The 21261-nt window shown below is 37.1% G+C and overlaps 1 protein-coding gene across 2 annotated transcripts in view; it reads right to left on the bottom strand.

Moving 5' to 3' along the window:
- Positions 1-21261, bottom strand: part of LOC140139809 (anoctamin-4-like) — a 63172-nt gene that overhangs the window by 19473 nt on the left and 22438 nt on the right. For both annotated transcript variants that reach the window (XM_072161542.1, XM_072161543.1), the window contains exons 5-16: positions 20136-20266; positions 19488-19542; positions 16746-16800; positions 15688-15794; positions 14320-14384; positions 12455-12589; positions 11644-11749; positions 10632-10692; positions 7997-8079; positions 2752-2820; positions 1722-1796; positions 590-754 (exon numbers count right to left, since the gene is read on the bottom strand). In XM_072161542.1, coding sequence (XP_072017643.1) covers positions 590-754; positions 1722-1796; positions 2752-2820; positions 7997-8079; positions 10632-10692; positions 11644-11749; positions 12455-12589; positions 14320-14384; positions 15688-15794; positions 16746-16800; positions 19488-19542; positions 20136-20266 — 1107 coding nt within the window. The remainder of the gene's footprint in view (positions 1-589; positions 755-1721; positions 1797-2751; positions 2821-7996; positions 8080-10631; positions 10693-11643; positions 11750-12454; positions 12590-14319; positions 14385-15687; positions 15795-16745; positions 16801-19487; positions 19543-20135; positions 20267-21261) is intronic.

The raw sequence follows: 21261 nt of genomic DNA, 5'->3' as shown, positions 1-21261 counted from the left end.
AGACTGCACACTAGGAAAACAATTTTGGGCATAACATATTGACAATATAGTTGATTCAGAATTTGCGTTTGCAAGTTATGCATGATTATGTGTATTAGACTGCTCCAATGTGTTGTAATTTCGTTCTGTGAACAGAACAAATTTGATGATATTTTAGCCAAGTGAATGAATCTGCAAGAAATTTTTGGACATAAATATTATGTAGCCAGAGCTTTCCTGTGGTATAAAAATCTCAACTTTTTTTGAGAAACGTGGGGGGGAGGTGAGGCAGTGGATCACAAAATGCCCCTACACTTTCACCAGCTCGTAATCGGCGGGCCTTATAACATCGCGGATTAATATCAATATATATTTTCTTTCAAGATTTGTCTTGTGACAATTCGTGAGAAATATCACGAATTATTAATTGAAGTCCTATAGTTTGTCTTCATTATTTAACATGCTCAAGATAGACCAGTTAGGTCAACTATATCACTCTTAATGTGGGTCTATTTTTCGGCGTAGTGGTAAAAGCTGAGGCTACCATTTCCCGACGATCAGAGTATAGCCCCCAATTGTTATGATCATCATCTCATCATTATACACTTACAATTTGTAGTAACATGATGACGACCAAACTCAGCAGTGATGCCGTACAGGATGTAATTAACGATGCATTGGAGCTGATGATATTCTCAGACACGGCAGCTATGGTGACTTTGATTGCTATACGATAGATAATGATGGCAATCACTGATGCTAGGACAAGACAGATCTGTGGAATTTGGAAAAAAGTATATGATAACTATCAATAAGTGACGTCACTTAATAGTTTGTTTGTTGATGTTTCTGTATATTTTGGGTTGTGTAGATAACCCTTTTGCAGAAAAAGTTTTTGGGCAACCACTGAATGTTGCATGCAACATACATTAAACTGTGACTAAACAGTCAGAATTAATAGGTACATTTTCACGGGAAAATTTTCTAGACACGTGACACCCATGGGCGCAGACATATTAGCATTATGGAATGTGACCCGAGCACAGCTGGTGGTCTTCCAATGCATTTGAATAGGAAGAATTCCTCCTTTGATGCAAAATAAGAAACTTGTCGCAAGTTAATGATATTATGGTAAGAGTTTCTGTAGATAAATATTTTTTTCCGTAGGTAGATATTTTTGAAATTACATTTTGATGATATTGTGAAGAAATTAAGATTGCATGATATTCAATAAATTTGCAATACACAAATTTCTATCGAAATTGTGGCCAAGAATACTATTCCAATTCAAAATTACTAAGACTTGAATAGCGAGGTCACCGCCGGAGGTCAGAGAGCAGGCTCGAAGTTACACTTACATTGATACGCATTGGTCACATGTCCAGAAAATTTTCCAGTGAAAATATACCCATTAATGTTGACTGCTAAATGTGATTAACACACTCTAGTATGTTAGTGTATGACCCAGTCCACACTACTCCCCATTCCAGAAAAATACAGCACTAATCGCTTCTGGTTACAATTATGTAGACATAAAAAAAGATACAACACCAAAATGAATACACACTCATTTGGACCAAGTCTATGTTGCATTCAACAGTTTTGCAAAAAAAAGTTTTATTAACACTACTCATTGGCCTTGCTTTCAGTTGTTACTGTTCCCGGTTACTGTTTCAATCACTTACCCCTCATTGGCAAAGCTGCATATAATTATAAGGCTAGTCTACAGTTTGATATCTTACCATGAACAAAATGGCCATGCCAGCAGCCATAATACGAGGGAAACGCTTGGTCAGTGCCATGTATACCTCAAGCTCCTGAAGAGAAAAGTCAAAATAAAAAATACCCTACAATGTTAGATCAAGTGATTGTTGAACGGAGTTATTAATTGGACTTTGCAACAAAGAATGAGGCCATGCATTTTGGTTATAATGACAGTGTTTGGCACGCAGCACCAAATTTGGAGAACTAAGAACTGATTTTGGGGCAACATACGGACTTGATAAACTGAAATTTCCAACTTTTTTGGGATCTAGTGAACTAAAATTGGTCGAAATTATAGGCTGTGGAGTGCAAGAATTCTAAATTTTTCCAAATTTGAGTAAAGGGCTACAAATTTCTTTGAGGCTCAAAGAACTGGAGCATGATCCAAATGTGGGTCTTAAGGAACTGCTGGAGATTCTGAAAAAGAGACCATTGATCGCTGCACATTCCCATACGGCCTTTTCATGTGAGTGATCCCCCAGGATTAATCTATTACTGTTCTTCATTCTGAGGTTTAATTAAGTATATTTACATGTCTATATAGACAGGGACAAATCATGTACATCAGTCTTGTATGAATTAACCCTAACCGAACCAAACATACAAAAAAACTCAATTCACAAAGCATATGCACGCGCAGGTATCCCACGTCGTGCAATTGCATCATCATGCAAACAGTCATATGGCCATGGAAAGCTAGACCCCTGTGACAAGGTAAGTCTGTGCATGGGTGTGGCACCGGAGGGGTCAGGGGTTCAAAACCGCAACCAAGAAAAAAAGTTTTCTCTTCTTCTTCTTTCTTTCTTCCTTCCTTTCTCCTTTCCCTCCCTCTCACCAAAAAGCAACTGGGGCATTAGGGCTAATAGCTTTATCAACTATCAGTTGTAATTTTGCTGTCCAAATGAGTGTGGGGGTGTGTGTGTGTGGGGGGGGGTTACATCCAAACTATGGCTTGATATTGTGTTCCACTGGTCTTCAGCTATTCATTTCAAACAAGTCCCTCCATACCTTAGTTACAGGGTTGGTACGCTTGTCATTCTCTGAAGCCTTCACTTCGTACTGATGACGACAGTTCTCCTATGAAAAGAGAGAAAGAAAAAAAAGCATAAAAAGATGTTTGTATTCACACCAGATCATAAGCAACATTAGACCTACCAATTGCATTATGTACCCACCACTGATCTTTTAATTGTTAGAATTCAGTCTAAACTATTATTAATATCGATATAATTGTTTCTATTTATTAATAAGATATTAAAATATATATTTCAAAAAAAAAAACAAAAACAAAATTCTTAATTAGCTGCTTAATTAGCACTTAATTTCTTAACGAAGCGCTCATATGGGCATGTAATGCGTAACAACCGAGCTCATGCAGCCTCACCTATTTTCAATTTTCTAAGAGAATTTGAAGATAATTCCCAACAAATATGGTATCACAGAAAAGCTAAGACTCTAAGCAATGTCGCTGAGGCAAAGATTAAGTTGTGTAAGGATCTATTTTTTGTGAATGAAGTTTTTGTTGTAGAGTAATGTTATGTAATGGTTCCCTATGAAAGTGACTGAAAGTTTGTTAAACTCACACCTGGATGTGAAATGTGTGAAAACATCGGCCAAAACGCTATCATATGAAATGAACAAATGATAAAGTTCAAAATAAACATCTTTAGGATGACAAAAAATGCACCAGGAGTTCAGAGTGAGATGATTCCCATGATCAGTCCACTATTCAAGATTGGCTTCAACAGTGATTACAAGCTAAGTTTCTGCTTAAATTGCCCCTGTAGTAACAGTATTTTTGCTCTGTTATTCCTAACACTTGTACATACTAATGAACATGTGATTGGCAGTAAGTACTGAAAAAACAAAGCGGGTAGCTCTTTCCAATAATTTTTGAGACCATTTTACCAGATCAGTCCATTTTTCAAGATGCTTGTTCATAGATATTTAACAATGGACCATAGAGAAAGCATGTAATGCCCTTTGATTTCTATAGTTAACATGGTTAACATGTATAGTATTATAGGCCTACAATATATTTCATCAGATTTATTATGTTAAATGTTGTCATTATGAATTTTTTAAATGACATTTAAGTTTCAATATCAATTTAGGGTTCAATGTTAGCAAAAACATAGATTTCTTCATATAGATATAGATGGAAAGCTGAAATTGCAGTGTACATCTTAGTGTATCTGCACACAAGGTCACGCTTGCACAATCACAATAGGCATATACAAAAGAATTTGGTCAGTTCTTTTGTGCTTACCTACACACAAGCAGTGTGTGCTATTTTTTGTTACTTCTGGTTGTTACACATTTGGTAGGTCTGATCTTGCTTATGACCACCATCCACAATTTAAAATGTTAAACTAGTCAGCATACCCCCATATCTGTTAAAGAACTCATAATATCAATGCTTAACATACATTTGTTTGCAAATAATATAATCAATTGGCGACTGATATAATAATAATAATACAATTATTTATATCCACAATTATTTATATCATGATCTTTAGTTTGTGACATATTAATGCTTCTCCAAATAACTAGACACTGCGTTCATTGGGATGAACCAAGTACAAGGTGTGTGTAATTTTTGTGTGAATGTAGGCTTTGGGTGAGAATTTGCACACAACTTGTCAATGAATAGCAGCTACCAGCATTCAACTGGGATGAACCAATTACAAACCTACGGCTATTGATGGGCATATTGTGCACCAAGTCTCACCCAAAATCAACTTTTGTTCTCAACTTGACTAGCAAGACACATATCGCTCATTCTACAAAATCCGGTGCCAATCCACTAAAAAAAAAAAAAAAATAAAAGTTGTTCAAAAAGACCTGCTTTTTGTGTTTTTAAGAGTAAATGTATCACTACTTTCAGATGTAAAAAATTGCCAACACCACTTGCATATTTTTCTTTCAGGAAGTCATGATGTTTTTAACACTAAAACTCAATGTAATGTGAGCTACGTTACCGACTACAAAATGGGCTGGTTTTACTCAATCCAAGGTCATAAAAAGCAAACTAAAGATCACTTGAGTGAAATGTAAAACAGATTTCACCATTTCATAGAAGTTTTGAAGATGCGTAAATGAGTGTGTAACGTAGCTCACAGTAACGTAGTTCACTGGTTTTTAATGTTTTTAATGTGATTTGCAAACGTTAGAACGTTATGTCGGTTAATTCTAATATAAATGGGGTTCGACCACTAGTAGCTTTCACATTATTATTAGGAAGTACATGTAATACAAGTGCATACTATAGAATCCTGGTAACGTAGCTCACCAATCTTAACATGGTCGGTCAAAATTTCAATGTTTACAACATTTCTATGCCAAAAATGCTACAGCATCACAATTTTTACTGTGATTTTTGGCTCTTAGCGTAGCTAGGTGAGCCTTACTCATTGCACTCAGTGAGGAATAAATTTTTGCTACATATTTTGGCCACTTGTGTTCTTGCTTTTTATGCTAAGGTTTCTTTTGTTTATGATATTTGGCTTTGAATTTACGTTCCAAGGTTTGCTTAGTTATTTAGCAATCGATTGCACTCCTTTAGAAGTGGATTTAATTTTAAAAAATCTAAAGTCGGATCTTTTTGAAAGATGATTGCAGTGATGCAGTTTTGCCAATATTATGTCGCAAATGTTTCAGATGAATAAGAAAATCATGAGTGTTTGATAGATGGGGATAAATTCTGCATCAATTCGGATTCTGAAATGGATTGATGGCGCAGATAGTGATAAAATAGACCGGAAGTGACTGTATGAAATGGCGGTAGCGCCCGATGTTCAGTCTTCCGAATTTGATAAAGTAATGCTGTAAACAATCTAAAAGTCGTATCTTTTGAAAGATGATTGCAGTGATGCAGTTTTGCCAATATTATGTCGCAAATGTTTCAGATGAATAAGAAAATCATGAGTGTTTCATAGATGAGGATAAATTCTGCATCAATTCGGATTCTGAAATGGATTGATGGCGCAGAAAGTCACTTTATCCCCATCTATCAAACACTCATGACTTTAGATTTTTTATCATAAACACATGGGCATTTGGCAAAGGGCTGAGATCCTGATCTCTACTCTCTACACAGCCGCTGTGGTTCAGATCGCTCCACTTCTAGTGTGAGCGAGCGGGCCAAAGCGGCTGGTGTAGAGACTGAAAATTTTATTCATTCATAAAACCTGGTGGGTGCATCTTGACCCCAGGCAGACCAGGTTTGTATTGGTTAGTGGGTCAACGTCACCTGAGGTCATCCAGGGTCATCTGAGGTCAAATTAGCAAAAACTGTCATATGGGCATGAAACTTGGTGGGTACAGTCAACATCTGGAGTCAAATTTTTGGAAGGTCATTTCAGGGTCAACCGGTGTCACCCAGGGGTCATGTGAGGTAATATTGCTAAAAATGTTGTATGGGCATTGGTGGGTACGGCCAACATTTGGAGCCTAATTTTGTGGGGTCGCACAGAACAAGTTTGTATTGGTTAGTGGGTCACGGTCACCAGAGGTCATCCAGGGGTCATCTGAAGGCAAATTAGCAAAAACTGTCGTATGGGCATGAAACTTTGTGGGTACAGTCAACATTTAGAACCAAATTTTGGAAGGTCATTTTGGGGTCATGCAGGGGTCATCTGAGGTCAAATTACTAAAACTGTCATATGTGCATGAAACTTGGTGGGTACAGTCAACATTTGGAGCCAAATTTTGGAAAGGCATTTTGGGCTCATCCGGGGTCACCCAGGGGTCATCTGAGGTCAAATAAATTCAAACTGTTGTATGGGCATGAAACAAGGTCGGAACAGTCAACATTTGGAGCCAAATTTTTGTTGGAAAGGCATTCTGGAGTTATCCAGGGTCACCCAGGGGTCATCTTGGAAGGTCATTTCGGGGTCATCTGAGGTCACCATTTAGAGCCAAATTTTTGGGAGGTCATTTCGGGTCGTCTGAGGTCAATTTAGATGAATTCTAATAGTTGTCAAGGCTTCCTATAGTTGTTCAAAGCTTCAAATACTAAAAAAAGGGATTTTAAAATTTTGCAGAACAAATTATTCTTGCTGGTTCAGTAGTAATTTCCACAATAATGAAATTTTCAGATTTTGCAACTCTAATGCGGCAAAAAATAATAATGCAGCGGAGGAAGATTGACCCCGCATCAAGTTTCAAGGACCGTATTGAATATTTGTGGGGATTTTTTTCAAACTGAAGGTTTAAAAAATTGATCGACCTACCCAACCTTTCCATAAAACTACCAACTTGTTGCGCATTCGACTCCAAGAACAATTGCTTTCCCACAAAAAAGCGTAGAGCCACAGCGCCATTGGTGCTCTTGTTAAAAACCTATGAGTGTTTCCTTTCAAAAACAGCAAATTACATTGATACCTCTGTTTTACTTCTTTCCAAGAACGTGTGTTAAAAAGGGGTAACGTAGCTCACAGCGTTTTGGTGGAAAGTGCAATTTATTTTAGAATTACACAAAGACGTTTAAATCACTAAAAAATAATGTTGATAAACAATATGATGGTGCGTTATCTAATTAAAAAACAACAAATGTGTAAAGAAATCGCATTTATTCAAAGAAAATATTCACGGTTAGATGTGACACTTGAGCAGTGGAAACGCATTTTTAGCGATTTTTGAGCCTTTGCAAGGGTTAATCAGGCTGAAGAAAGCATTTAAAGTATGGAAAACTATATATGTCCGTGTAGATCTTGTTGAGTTCTACCAGAAAAACAACATATTTGATGTTCTAAATGCTCCACAAAGTGTTTGTGGACCAAAGAATGGAAAAAAGGCTATTGGCACCGAATTTTGTAGAATGAGCGATATACAGTGGGATAGCCAGGAGGCGGGGGGGGCAGAGTGCCCCTCACAAAGAATTTTAAGGAACAAAATGGGGATCGCAAAGCGTAAAGTGTCCTTAAAATTACTACAAATGGGACAAAATATTGACAAATGGGGATGAAAATTTGGCTTTGTCACCTCACACCAAAATCCTGTCTACACATGTGGAGCATTTGACTCTAATGTTAAGGTTACAAAGACCCTACTGAGAACAAGAAATATCAAGTTCTGATATTTGTCTCTCATCACACAAAAACACAGTTTTCAACTATTTATTTTGGATGGGGGTTGATTAAGGTTAATAATTACTAAAAATATTCACACAAAAAAACCCTCCCTTAACTTAGCTGCCATGACTGTATTTTCAACTCTCCGTAATTGCTAGCTACAGCACTGCCCCTACCTCTTGTTCTTCAAAGCCAAACAGATCCCAGTCATAATCTATCTGATTCTGACGTCGCTTCCACACCTCACAGAACATGGTGGCTGCAAAAAAAAAATACATATAGAGTTTACAGATATGCAAAATGTGGTATGGCCTAAATCAGCCTTGTGTTTCTAGCATCAATGTATTGATTCCATTCAGGCCTGTACACAGGGTGCTGCCTCCACCACAAAAAACAAACAAACAAAAACAAAACAAAACCAAAAACAAACAAAACTAGATGGACCGCGGTTCTCGGATGTCGCGGTTTTCGACGCACAGCGTCGACCGTGATGCCTCCACCAAAGGGAGCGATGTGGCACTCAAAAGTTGATACAAAGCAGTTTGTATCAATTTGACCTCAGATGATCTCTGGGTGACCCCGGATGACCCCAAAATGACCTTCCAAATATTTGGCTCTAAATGTTGACTGTACCCACCAAGTTTCATGCACGTATGACAGTTTTTACTAATTTGACCTCAGATGACCCCAATATGACCTCCCAAAATTTTGGCTCTAAATGTTGACCCACCAAGTTTCATGCCCATATGCTAGTTTTTACTAATTTGACCTCAGATGACCCCTGGATGACCTCAAAATGACCTTCAAAAATTTCGCTCTAAATGTTGACTGTACCCACCAAGTTTCATGCCCATACGACAGTTTTTACTAATTTGACCTCAGATGACCCCTGGGTGACCCCAAAATGACCTTCCAAAAATTTGGCTCTAAATGTTGATTGTATGTACCAAGTATCATGGCCATACAACAGTTTTTGCTCATTTGACCTCAGATGACCCCTGGGTGACCTCAGGTGACCTTGACCCACTAACCAATACAAACTTGTTCTGCCTGGGGTCAAGATGCACCCACCCACCAAGGTTTGAGGAACGTGCGACCCCTAGTCTCTGAGAAAAGAGGTAAATAAGGAAAATGGGCCCCTGACCTCAAATGACCTTTAACCTCAGTATATGACCTTGAACCTCACCCAAAAAAAAGTAGCCAGAGTTTTTGACCATGACCCACCTATCCTGAAAATCTGAAGTCAATCCGCCCATGCATGCCCGAGATATAGCGTCCGGACGGAAGCACGGAAGCTCGGAAGCACGGAAGCACGGAAGCACGGAAGCACGGACATTGCAAAAACAGTATGCCTCGCGGTGGAGGCATAAAAAGCACAAAGGACCCCCTTTCGCTATCTTTTCAATAAAAAGGTCCAAAAGTGAAAATTCTCAAAAGTGGCAACCTTTTGGTGATAAAATGTTGAAAAAAGCAAACAAATTTTAGGGGGTGAACAAGACAATAAGCCCAATCGCCATTCTAACTTCCGGTTTTTGAAAGCAGTTTTAGGACAGTTTGACCTCTGACATATCGAGAAAATTTACGTAATTATTATTAATTTTCTTATTATTGTCACAATTTTGATCATTAAAAATACCAAATAATTAATTATAAAACACTAATATTTTTTATATTTGTTTTAAATATTGTAAAACATTTTAGATTATATTTTGTACATACAAAAACCCAATATTTCTGAATTTTCTGAAAGGTCAAAGGACAAAGTGTCCTAAAATTGCAAAAACTGTCCTACAATGCATTGCAAACTTCCAATGCCGATTGGGCTTATTACTCGAGTGCATTTTTCATTTGAAAAAAGTCCACTTTTTGGAAGTCCTGGACCTCTCCAAAATATATCATGCATATGGGCCTGATTCCAGTACATTGTAATTACAAATTAAGCCAAAATAATTGTTTAAGGTTATTAATTATTTTAAACTGTTGTGATTTGGTAGTTCACAGCATCTTACGAATGGTAGTGAGCTTTGGCAAAAACTGCATTGCTTAATTCATAGCGAAGCGTGTAGAAGAATTAAAATATCACAGATATACTTTTATAGGTGCTGCGGTTCTTGAGTTACGTTGTAAAGAGGGCTGAAACAACAACACTTTTTAAAACGTACATAACTCATTAACAACAATAAATTAAGCAAGTTTGCAAAGTATACGATTTGTAGAACTAACTTTTGCAAAACATCAATGTGTTAAATTTCAATAATATATTGATCTAGATAATGAAAATCGATTTTAGGTTGCTTTTCGACCAACAATACCTCGTCTACCCTTAATTTAATTATCCTAACCTAACTAACTCTAATCTGCGAAAAAAAGTTCAGTAAGAGACTATGTGGTATGTATTCACTATATCTGTCTATATGCGCATGTGTTTACCGACAAAGGAGGACACACACATGACATTTCACATTAAAATTGTGGACTACTCTGCAACGAGGGACCATTCTCAGTTTAGAAGGTCTGCAAACAGCAACCACAATTGCATGTATAATACACTTGTGAGATACAACCTCTATCGTGTATTAAATATGCTGTCCACAGTTGCTAGGTAAAATTGCATCTCATACACACACACAAGAAACAAATGGCGAAAAACGTCCTCGGTTTGTCGATTGAATGCGGTTTCAGATGTCCTCGTTTGCATAGTCCTAAATTTTGTCCACGTTTGGAGGCAAACACCCATAGGGGTGTATATAACATTTTGGTTAAAGTTTATGGAACCACTTTTAATATTCCTTACAAAATTACAAAACTTACCCCATAAAGACATTATAAGAGCAAATGCAACTGTAGCTCTGTTGTCAAATATGTGAGTCAACTGTGAGAATAAAGGGAAAATTAAACATGAATTATTTTTTATTCGTATACGCTACTCAAACAAATTAAAAGATCACACTTCTTTATTAGCAATTTTCAAAAACAGAATTAACATTGTAATTCAGATGAATGTAGTATCATTTACACATTTTTCAACCTCATTAATTTTTGGCAATGATGTTTCGCTCATGCATCAGCATCTTTAAGCATGTGAATATGTACACACCAGTGCTTGAGCGACTGTTACATGTAGCGATTTGAGTCTGCGCCCAATGAAATGTGCACTGACGTCACTGCCACATTAGGCAAACACTTCAACTCCCAAGTAGCGCAAAACTTTAACTTTAACATCACAAAATGGGCTATTCCAGTTGAAATCCATACACCCCTATGGAAGACATGAAATTAATCTCCCACACAGGGAGTGTAGATCTCAAATCGGGTTAGCTGAATTGGTGAATCCATTTGAAACATGCAGTCCTTGTGTGGTAGATAAAGGTCATGTCTTCTATAGGGGGTGTATGGATTTCAACTGGAATAGCCCAAATGAGACTGCTTCAAAAGGGGTGGGAAGGCACAAATAGTCCAATTAGTCCTTTTTGAACTGTTACACCTCTTTATTCATTAATTTTATGCATGTCAAGTCGCATTGAATTAAGTAAGGAATCAAAATGTGCAGAGTAAATTTGCCTATCTGTGGAACCTTTTTTAAGGTTCGTAAAAATTGTCTCTTTTTTGTAAGTGGAACAATACGTTTTGTGCAGTTTATGATCAATGATACATTCAAGTGGTTGCCTTAAAACTAAATTTTAAGATGTGTGCACAAAAATCAGGTTGGCAATTTGATGTGCAGTCAGATTGTACCCAAGCACACTGTTGTTGTTTTTGTCCCGTTTCACCCAGTGTCCCCTTTGTGTAGCATAAGCCCAACCAAAAGAAGTCTAATTCTTACCTTAGCATAGACACAACTTGATGACAGCAACCAGTATGGGCATCTGCCACTGCACTGTGGACACATGGTAAAGTTGCCTGGGTTGTTTGCATTACATATATCAGCACTGTATCAAGTCAAATGAAGTCATGAAGTTCTGTTACTATTTGGGTGACTGTCTGACTCCCAGGACTGATTGATTGATTGATTGATTGACCAATCAACCTTTCAAGATCAACTGATCAAAACATCTTTATGAATCAAACCATACCATATTAACTTATTGATTGGTCAGTTTATTGTTTGATTGATTGATTGAATGATTGATCATTTGATTCATTGATTGATTTAATGATTGATCATTTGATTCATTAATCGGTTGAATGATTGATCATTTGATTGATTGAATGATTGATCATTTGATTGGTTAAATGATGGATTCATTGATTTCCCGATTAAGCTTTCATGATTCAAAACATCTAAATGAATCAATCAAAGCATACGACTATATATATATACAGCCACCATATTGATTGATTATCAATCAATTTTATTGCTTGATAGCTCAAGTATTGACCAATCTATCAACAGGCCAATAAATTTTTCCATGTACCCCATGAGAAGTACCTGCCGATTGGCCAAAATGAATATTACGTCCAATTTTGAACCAATCAAGGAGGGTATTAATAAGATCATCTGCAAATGCAAGTTTAACCATAAGCCTAGTCATAATTGGCAATTGAAATGAGCATTTCAAGTTATCAACCAATCAGAAATGCTGTTAGATGACCAGTAGTGTCCAGGGGGTTAATCAATGTATTCAATTAATTACCTGACTGCATCAAAGCGTATATGGCCCCATCCACCAAGGAAGATCAATAGTCCAATAACAGCTGGGAATAGTAACATCAATGTGTAACTCCCAAGCCACGCAAAGTATAGGCCAATCTTTTCACCAAAATATCTCCTGCAAACACACAAATTGACATATTTTGACATAACAATTAAAAATATATTGCAATATCATAGAAGAGGGAGGGGAAGGGCACTTGTATAGAACATTTGACATCATTGTTTATCAACAAAGGTGAGGGACTGGTCTATTGATATGCTTGAACAAACCACTACACTATTCAATGGCTTTCTTGTACTATATGAAATATTGGTGGGCGATTTAAAATGCACATATGTGATGCGATCAAGCCAAATCAGTCGGAACTCGGAAATATTGATTTTGAGATATAGCCAAACAAAGGAATTTTTTCCTTTTGTTTGAAATTGTTTTGGAAACTCTTTAATTGCTCATATCTTTGGAACTGGTTGTTAAATTTCAATGGGATTTTCTGCAAAATCCAGCTTTATAAATACTTTTTACAATCCTATAGGAAACTGAAAATTTAATATTTCCGAGTTCCGACTGATTTTGCTTGATCGCATCACATATGTGATGCGATCAGGCAAAATCAGTCAGAACTCGGAAATATTAAATTTGCAGTTTCTTAAAGATAGTAAACAGCATTTACAATACTGCATTTTGCAGAAAACCCCATTGAAATTGAACAACCAGTTCCAAAGATATGAGGAACGTTTCCCAAACAAAAGGAAATATATCCTTTGTTTTGCTATATCTCAAAATCAATATTTCCGAAGTTCGACTGATTTTGCCTGATCGCCCTGAGCAAACTATGATGCATACGCACACTGCAGGGCAAAGAAGATGGAAATCACCATAATTTGCGCAAGATACTGTCGGGCAATGATGTCACATGACAAGTGGTCTATTTCAAAGTCGATATCATGCTTGCTTTAAAACAAACAAATTAAGTAGCATCAGTATGCAGTGTTCTTGTTGAAAGTATCAACAAGAACAAGTGGGAATATAAATAGATAAGACAAAAGTGAATCTTTTTTAATGACATAACAATGCATTTCAAAGTTAGGAAAAAAGTGTAGGGTCCTGGTGGGTTCAGTCTTCACTGAAGATGGGTAAGCATGATGGTTCCAATTAGGGGTACTTTTCAAGTGTTTTACCGCTACAGTTTTTCTTTCTAGTATTTCTTCTGTCCATTTTTATTTTTTTCACACAAAAATTCCCCATCCCTTCCCCATGAACAATGCCCTCGATTCCCTGTGATAAGGGGTTGAAATGAAAATGCATCCTCAAAATGACAAAAAAAAAGGGGGTATTTGGGGGGAATTTTCCTTGATTTCAGCAATAAAATAGATTTTCAAATCCTGGAACAGTCATCGTCCTACCTATAAATACAAAATGAACCCACCAGGTGTGGGGTATGAGAAACTCCAAAATTTAATATTACTGACAAAAATATAAAAGAAATATACTTCTGTGAATTCACTTACATTGCAGGTGTCTGCCCTCTAAGAAATAGAATCGGAACATGAAAGTCCTAACTCTCCTGTTATATATTTTGTAAATGACGCATTAGGCCTAAGCACCACATTGATTGGGACAATGTCCATGAGAGTAACTGGTATCATAGGGGAGTGTACGAAGCCATACACATCAAGATACGCATTAACTGCAATCTGAAAAGGGACCAGGGCTGGCACATCCTCCTTCTCAGTTATGACCACTTGACATCATCAACCCATGTGACCCTAGAACCACCAGCGGTCATTAAAAAAGTTAAATAAAACAATATGAAAACAAAAAGCAACGTCAGCATGCCTACCAACCTTATTGCATTCAAAGGTTGCTTTCGGTAGAAACTCCCTGGCTTTGCCCAATCTTCATACAGCAACTAATAAAAAATATAAATAAATTGAAATGTTAATGATCAAGAAATGTACAGCACACACTTCAAATATTTATTAACAGTCACAGAGATACGGGAGGGGGTATTTCATTAGTATTCTACCCCCCACAACCAAAATAAAAGTTTCGACCAATTTTGCCATAAAAAAATAAATGAGAAAATAAGTATAATTTCCAGAAAATTTGTTAACTCCCGTTCAATGCTTGAACTGAGAGTCTAAAACATGCTACTTTTCTCAGCAGACTTGATCCTCTAGCCACCTTTAAAGTAAGAATGAGCCAGGCCCGTAACTAGGGAGGGGCGAGAGGGTGGATACCCCCCAAAATCACCAAAGGCCAAAAAAAAAAAAAGCCTTTTTAATTTTAACACAAAAAGTCCCATTTGCAAGTGTAGCGAGTCAAAAATAGCGTTTTTTTATACCTTTTTGGTCAAAAAAAGGTAAACATTTGCTCTCCCGTCCACTCCAACATTACGTATGTGGATCACTTTATTGGGCCAATCTATTTAAAATCAACACTCCCCCCTGGAAGATTTATTTAAAGTTTTCCACAGAGATCGAGAGTATGGGTTTCAAAATAGAAATACATCATAAATGTGGCAATAATTTTGATACACTTTGTAGACAATTAAAGCAATATTATAACATTATCATACAAAATAGATTAGCATTTCTTTGCCATAAAATGTTAGTTCTTACTGTCAGATATATCCCGTTTATTTTTGAGCGAACAACTATGGCAAAGCAAAGAAAATTGAATTTACTATCAGCGGCAGATATGTCGCCAATTACGTACCACTCCTTCGGTCATGTTATGGTACGACCCTTTGTTGTGTAGATCACCGTCTCGCACGCAGTATACGTACTGTGTGTTATGAACATCGTGTATGCGTTCGACTGATAATTCCATCGTAATAATAAGACGCCGGTTCCGGCGCTTTATTCAAAATCTCGGATTTTGACAAAACTACAGCACCTAGAGTCTTGATTTTTGCAGGGTATATTGGTTTAATAAAGTACAATATAATCAATGTAAAAAATGAATTTTTAAAAATCAGTGAGGGCGTCCTCAATAGCAAATGTTATAATATGGCTTTAAGGTATTACTTCCATATATTTCAAAAAACTCACTAAAGTTGCAGAAGATACAGTTTCAAAATATTTAACCCTTACCAATTCCATTTGAAAAACATACTGCCTCTGATCTGTGGAAGATGTTTCTTAAAACTTTCACAGGGGTATAGCAAATTAGGTTAAATATAGACTAAATATGGTACACATGTTACTCACACTACGATCATTCATTGGCTTCCCACCCTCCCAGTCATAATGGTATGGTCCATCATGCAATGGAAAAGCAGCAGCAAAGCTTTTGTTGGCAATCATATGGTCAATTCCTGGAAAAACAATAACATTGCATATTACTACTCTTAAAGCGTGTAGTAGGCAGCAGCACTAGCACAAACCTAACAAAAAAAATTATTTGAGTCAGCCCCACCACAGATATTGGAAGTATCTGTGGCCCCACGGGGCAAATCTCAATTTCTAGCTACTCTGGTTGCTGCTAGTGGCGTGAGCTTCACAAGACCAGGGGGCACTGTTATAGTGCCCCAAAAATATTCCATAATATTTATAAAAAGTTATGTATTCACTTCTTTTGATATTTATCTGCATTTGTTTGTACATGAATACCAGAATATTCTGGAAACTCAATGGAAAATGCTAGTAAACAATCATACATAATGTAAACCACTAGAATGATCATGATTGCACAGAAGTTTCTAGAGCATTAAGTGGTGGCGCTATTACGGTAATCATGTACACAGGTTTGTGTTGAGGTAATGAGCTATTTTTAGACAGGCTGTAATATGCCAGAAATAGTAATGATTATTATTAAGGGTAGGAAATTAGATAAAGGCCTGGAGATTACACAAAATTTGAAATGTACTGATGATCTAAAGATTTTGACACTTTTGAAAAGTTGTCTCCAAATCCAAAAGTTCCAAGCCATCCCGCTGACTCGCTTCAAGAATTCCTTTACCTAAGCGTGCAAAAAAATTCTATTTTAATGCTAAAGTGAGCCAAATTGAAGTAAATTCAGTCAGGGAATTCTTTACCTGGTATGTGGCAAGTGGTGAAATGTACTGATGGGTCACGAATCACAATGTACCGACTCCCTCGTTGGCTACGCAACCGGTTCCTGCTTGGTAACTTAGCGATACTAGCATCCGTAAATTAATGTTGGGCTTTTGTCATATCGAATATCATCGAAAAATGCTTTTTAGACTTCTTTGCTGCAAATTACAGTCTTGGAAACTGCATCTCTTTACTGCTTATAATTTACTTACCAAACTTTGTCTTATCTTGAGAGTCATATCCTGCCCGTTCCAATATCTCATGGACCTATGTAAGCAATTAATATGCATACATGTACAACAACATATTATAATAATGAAAACAGTTGCATGTATTCATTGCAAAAATGACAGAAAATACTTCCACTGAATTTAAGAGATGTTGTATATGATTATAATGTTTAGAGGTGATACAAATTCTTAAAGGGTGTCTCTGGCAATCAAAACATTATGTCATATATGTTAGAAAAATAATTATCAAGCACGAATCACATGGATTTATTTAAAACAAACTCATATTGACCATAAAATCGAATAAAAACAGCCAGCTCTCAACATGCGATATTCAAAATGCCATCGCCGAAAATGTCTAGTGCATGCATGCAATGGTTATTTGAGCTGAATTGTTGTCAGCCTTCATTGTATTACTGGGACATCACTGAACTGGACAATTTTGGTGCCTGGGAATTTTGAATACCGCGTGTTAAAGGAGTATTTCGTGATCCTAGCATCCTCTTTTTATGACATTTTTCAGTACATATCCACGAAAAAAGCATATTCCCAAAATTTCAGTTGATTCCGATTTTGCGTTTGCGAGTTATGCATGATTATGTGTATTACACTGCTCCATAGACAATACGTTGTAATTTCGTTCTGGTGCACCAGAACGAAATTCAAATTTCGCGATATCTTTGCTAAACGAATTAATCTGCAAGAAATATTTTGTACATAAACATTATGTAGCCAGAGTATTCCAGTGATATAAAAATCTCAACTTTTTTGAGAAAAGTGGGGGATGAGGCTGTGGATCACGAAATGCCCCTTTAAAAGACTGCTGTATCAATTCGTATTGATGGTCAATATGAGTATGTTTAAAATAAAAATATGTGATTCGTGCTTGATAATTACTTTTCTAACATATCTTAATACTAATAACGGCGTGTCCGTCCGTCCGTCCGTCCGCGCGCTATCGCGTTCGCGCGGTTCGCGTTCACGCGGTGCACTATCGCGTGCTCGCGGATGCGCTATCGCTGAGTATCCACGGAGTGTGCGCGGAGTAAAGTGCGCGATCGAAAAGCATTACAGTGTGACTAACAGGTGCATCTCATCGGACCAATAATTATAGGCCTTATTTTCAACACAAATTTCAATACCGAACACGTGCACAAACAAACACGTGCATATAGGCCTATTTCAGCAGAACATGACTATTTCCGGAATCCTCCAGAATGGTTAACATAAAAATTATCCGTTGTGGTAAGGCCTATTTATAACCGTTTTTTGCGTTCACGTTTCTCGCGATTGATTTTACTTTAGTAACGGCCTATATCCACGTCCAGATACTAATTTTGGTTTCTCTAAATGTGGTAACAGGGCAGGGCTTGGAAGAGTCGAATGATGGGTTTCCAGATTATGGGTAGGCCTAGGCCTACCGAACTACCGTAGTAAGCATCACACCTATAAAGCAAACAGAGTTGATTAAGTTGTGTCAAGTTGGGTCTTGATCATTGAGAGACGCATTTCATAGTAGTGTAAAAAGTCAGGGCAGGTATATGGGTAACGGGTTTGGGTAATTAGAAATAGGCCTATCACGAGAAGCGCCCGACCCGAGAACCGCGAAATCTAGTAGTGTATAATAATGTGATTGCCGGAGAACATCTTTTAACACTCCAACATAATATGAGTCTGTTTCTAAAAGGCTATGGATATGTTTGTAACTCTAGCTTATTTTCTAACTATTTTCAACATCATTTTTGTCTCCTAAAATTCTCCAATGCAGAGTTAAAAAATGGCTGCCATTGGATTTAGCTTCTTTGGAATAAAACTAATAATTTTCCTTTAGGACATCTTAATTAAATCCTGCCGCGCACGTTAGTAAAATTGTGCGCATAGTCCTCTTTGAAAATCAAGAAATTCAATTTTTTTATCTCCTTTTATTTATTTTTTAACAAAAAGGCGAAAATAAAACTCAAAATTCGTATTTGATTTCAAGTTTTCGATTTTTTTGCAAACTTTGGACAGGAAAATAATAAAAGGGAAGAATAATAGTTTGTAGCAGTGACTTTTTTGTCTGCTTTTCCAACATTTGCAACATTGGATATTTTTTTGCACAAAATGCTTGTCCGAAATCCTGTACTGACACATAAAAAAAATTGAAATAAAAAAAATACCGTAAAAAACTCCGCATTCCGCATTAGGTTTTCAATTTCTCACAAGCTTTGAGACACAGGATTTAATTAAGATGGCCTTATATTCAGAGCCCGTACCGCTGCGCCACAGCAATTAGTCAGTAATGGTAGTAACTAAATTGTCAAAATTTCTGACCTTTTTTGGCCTAAGTGGAATGGGTTATATATCGACTTCTCAGTGCCATAAGTGAATAAGTGCAATAGCTGCCATGAGTAGCTGTGATGCATAGCTGAGTACAATATACTATGTGTATTAATTGCCAAATGTTCACAGGGCAGCTACTGCACTGAGCAGCGTATATACTAAAACAATGCAATATAGTACTTTAACTCCATGAGAACTACCTGCGGATTGGCCAAAAAGAAGTTTCATTATGAATTGGCCCAATCAGCAACATTGTTAGAATAATTGCACCATGCCAAAAAATTGGGCTGAATTAATTGCAAAGCTCCATTCTGATTGGTGATTAAAGTGAAAATATCACATAATTGACCAATCAGAGGCAATGTTAGATCGGCAGGTAGTGCCCAGGGGGTTAACACTCACCACACGACTTCTTTCTGCTGGAGTAAAGAACTTTTCCTTGCTTCCTACAATAAAACTGAACAAAAAAAATTGTAGATAAAATACTAAATTAAATGTCAGCATTGAAATTCTTGTCAAATCTTGAAAAGTTACTCACATTTTACTCACATTACTGGCAGCATGCATGTTCTCTTGTAATGTGGTCTGATCAAACCAGGAAACCAGATATAGGGGCAAAAATGGGTATAAAAGCAATCTGTGTGTTTCTACTGGGGTACCCCCCTGAAATTCACTTTGCCCCCCATGCCCGCACTCATCCAGAATTTGGGGGGGCATCCAGCTCATGAGGTAGACCATGCGGTATGACACCCGCTATCTCTGCCACGCAACAGAGCCTGAAAAATAAGATCCTGCGAATCACAAATTGACACACGTATGGGAGCTACCGTGGGGTGCTAACGAACGTGTCCCCAGCACAAGCATCCTACGCGATCAATAACACGTATAGGGCGCATTCAAGTGCGCCATACATGACCGGTAGTTAGAGATCAGTGGATCCACAATGACAGGGTCAATGGCCGCATCCATGCAGTAACATACTTCTTAACTTGCTGTCAGGGTCCTGCTACAACTATGCTAAAATTTAAGAAACAAAGTACTTATACATACTCGTATTGCCTTTCCATGCTGAAGGGTGCTCTGAAAAACATTGGCTCTGGTTTGATAAAGCGTGGATCCAAATTGCGTGTTAACATCTTTACAACTCTTTCATACGCTGATTCATCTTCAATGTCCTTTGGCTGTAAATAAATGGATTAAAAGAAAATCAAGGATCAAACTCAAATTGGGCAACATCAATGTGTCACCAATGTGTCTCAGATGATCACCATTATAAGGCCAATCAGTCACCCAATGACCTTTATTTATAAACTTATCACCCAATGACCCTACTTGTCACTCAATAATCATTTCATAAACTTGTCATCAGCTGGACGGGTCCTTAAAGAACTTGAGGAAAATTACCCTCGATTAGAAAAAAGCGAGGGCAATAAATCTTCTTTCCCTGGTCTTATTTTCACATACCACTGTCAGCAGGAGGGCTCCCAGCTCCAACCAAACCAAGAGAAATAACCCTTTCCCTTCTTCCCTGGACCTCTGTGCAACTCAGTGGTATACACTCAGTAGGCGTATGTAGTAAAGTTCAACATTGTTATTCAATATGCAGAGGTCAATTTCTTATTTAGAAAGTTATTCTTTCTTTTAATATTTTCTTTTTAAGATGGTTCTTTCTCTTAATAATATTTTCTAAACCTTTATTCTGTATGCAGTAGTAACAATTTTACCTTGGTTAATGTTGGATCTTGATGAATTCTTGAGCATGCAAGGAGTTAATAGACTGCCCAGGGCAGTTTTTGTCTGCCTGACCATAGACACTGATATTTTATCCTATTTTATTTTTACTTATTTTCACTTCATAAATTTTCCTCATGTGATTATATGAAAATAATTTAAGCTGTTGTTTTAGTGCAAACTGCAAAGAATCAATTTGAAATACCAACAGAAAAATATAACAATGATAACCAGAGTCTAGAACAAAGTAAAACATAGCTTGGTGCAAAACCCATTATAAATTTTTTTCTGGAAGTGTAGCGGTTGAAAGTAACCCAGCACTGAATTGCCGGAGGGCATATAGTATGGTGACCCAAGTCCAGTTGGTTATGATTACAGGTGGACCACTATGCCCACGGCAATTGCCATGGCAACTAGCTGTCACAGCTGAAAATAGCTGGAAAAA

This window comes from Amphiura filiformis, chromosome 18, assembly GCF_039555335.1.
Source record: "Amphiura filiformis chromosome 18, Afil_fr2py, whole genome shotgun sequence".
Classification (NCBI taxonomy): Eukaryota; Metazoa; Echinodermata; class Ophiuroidea; order Amphilepidida; family Amphiuridae; genus Amphiura; species Amphiura filiformis.
The sequence above is the reverse complement of the archived record's forward strand: the minus strand, read 5'-3'. Positions and strand labels throughout refer to the sequence as shown.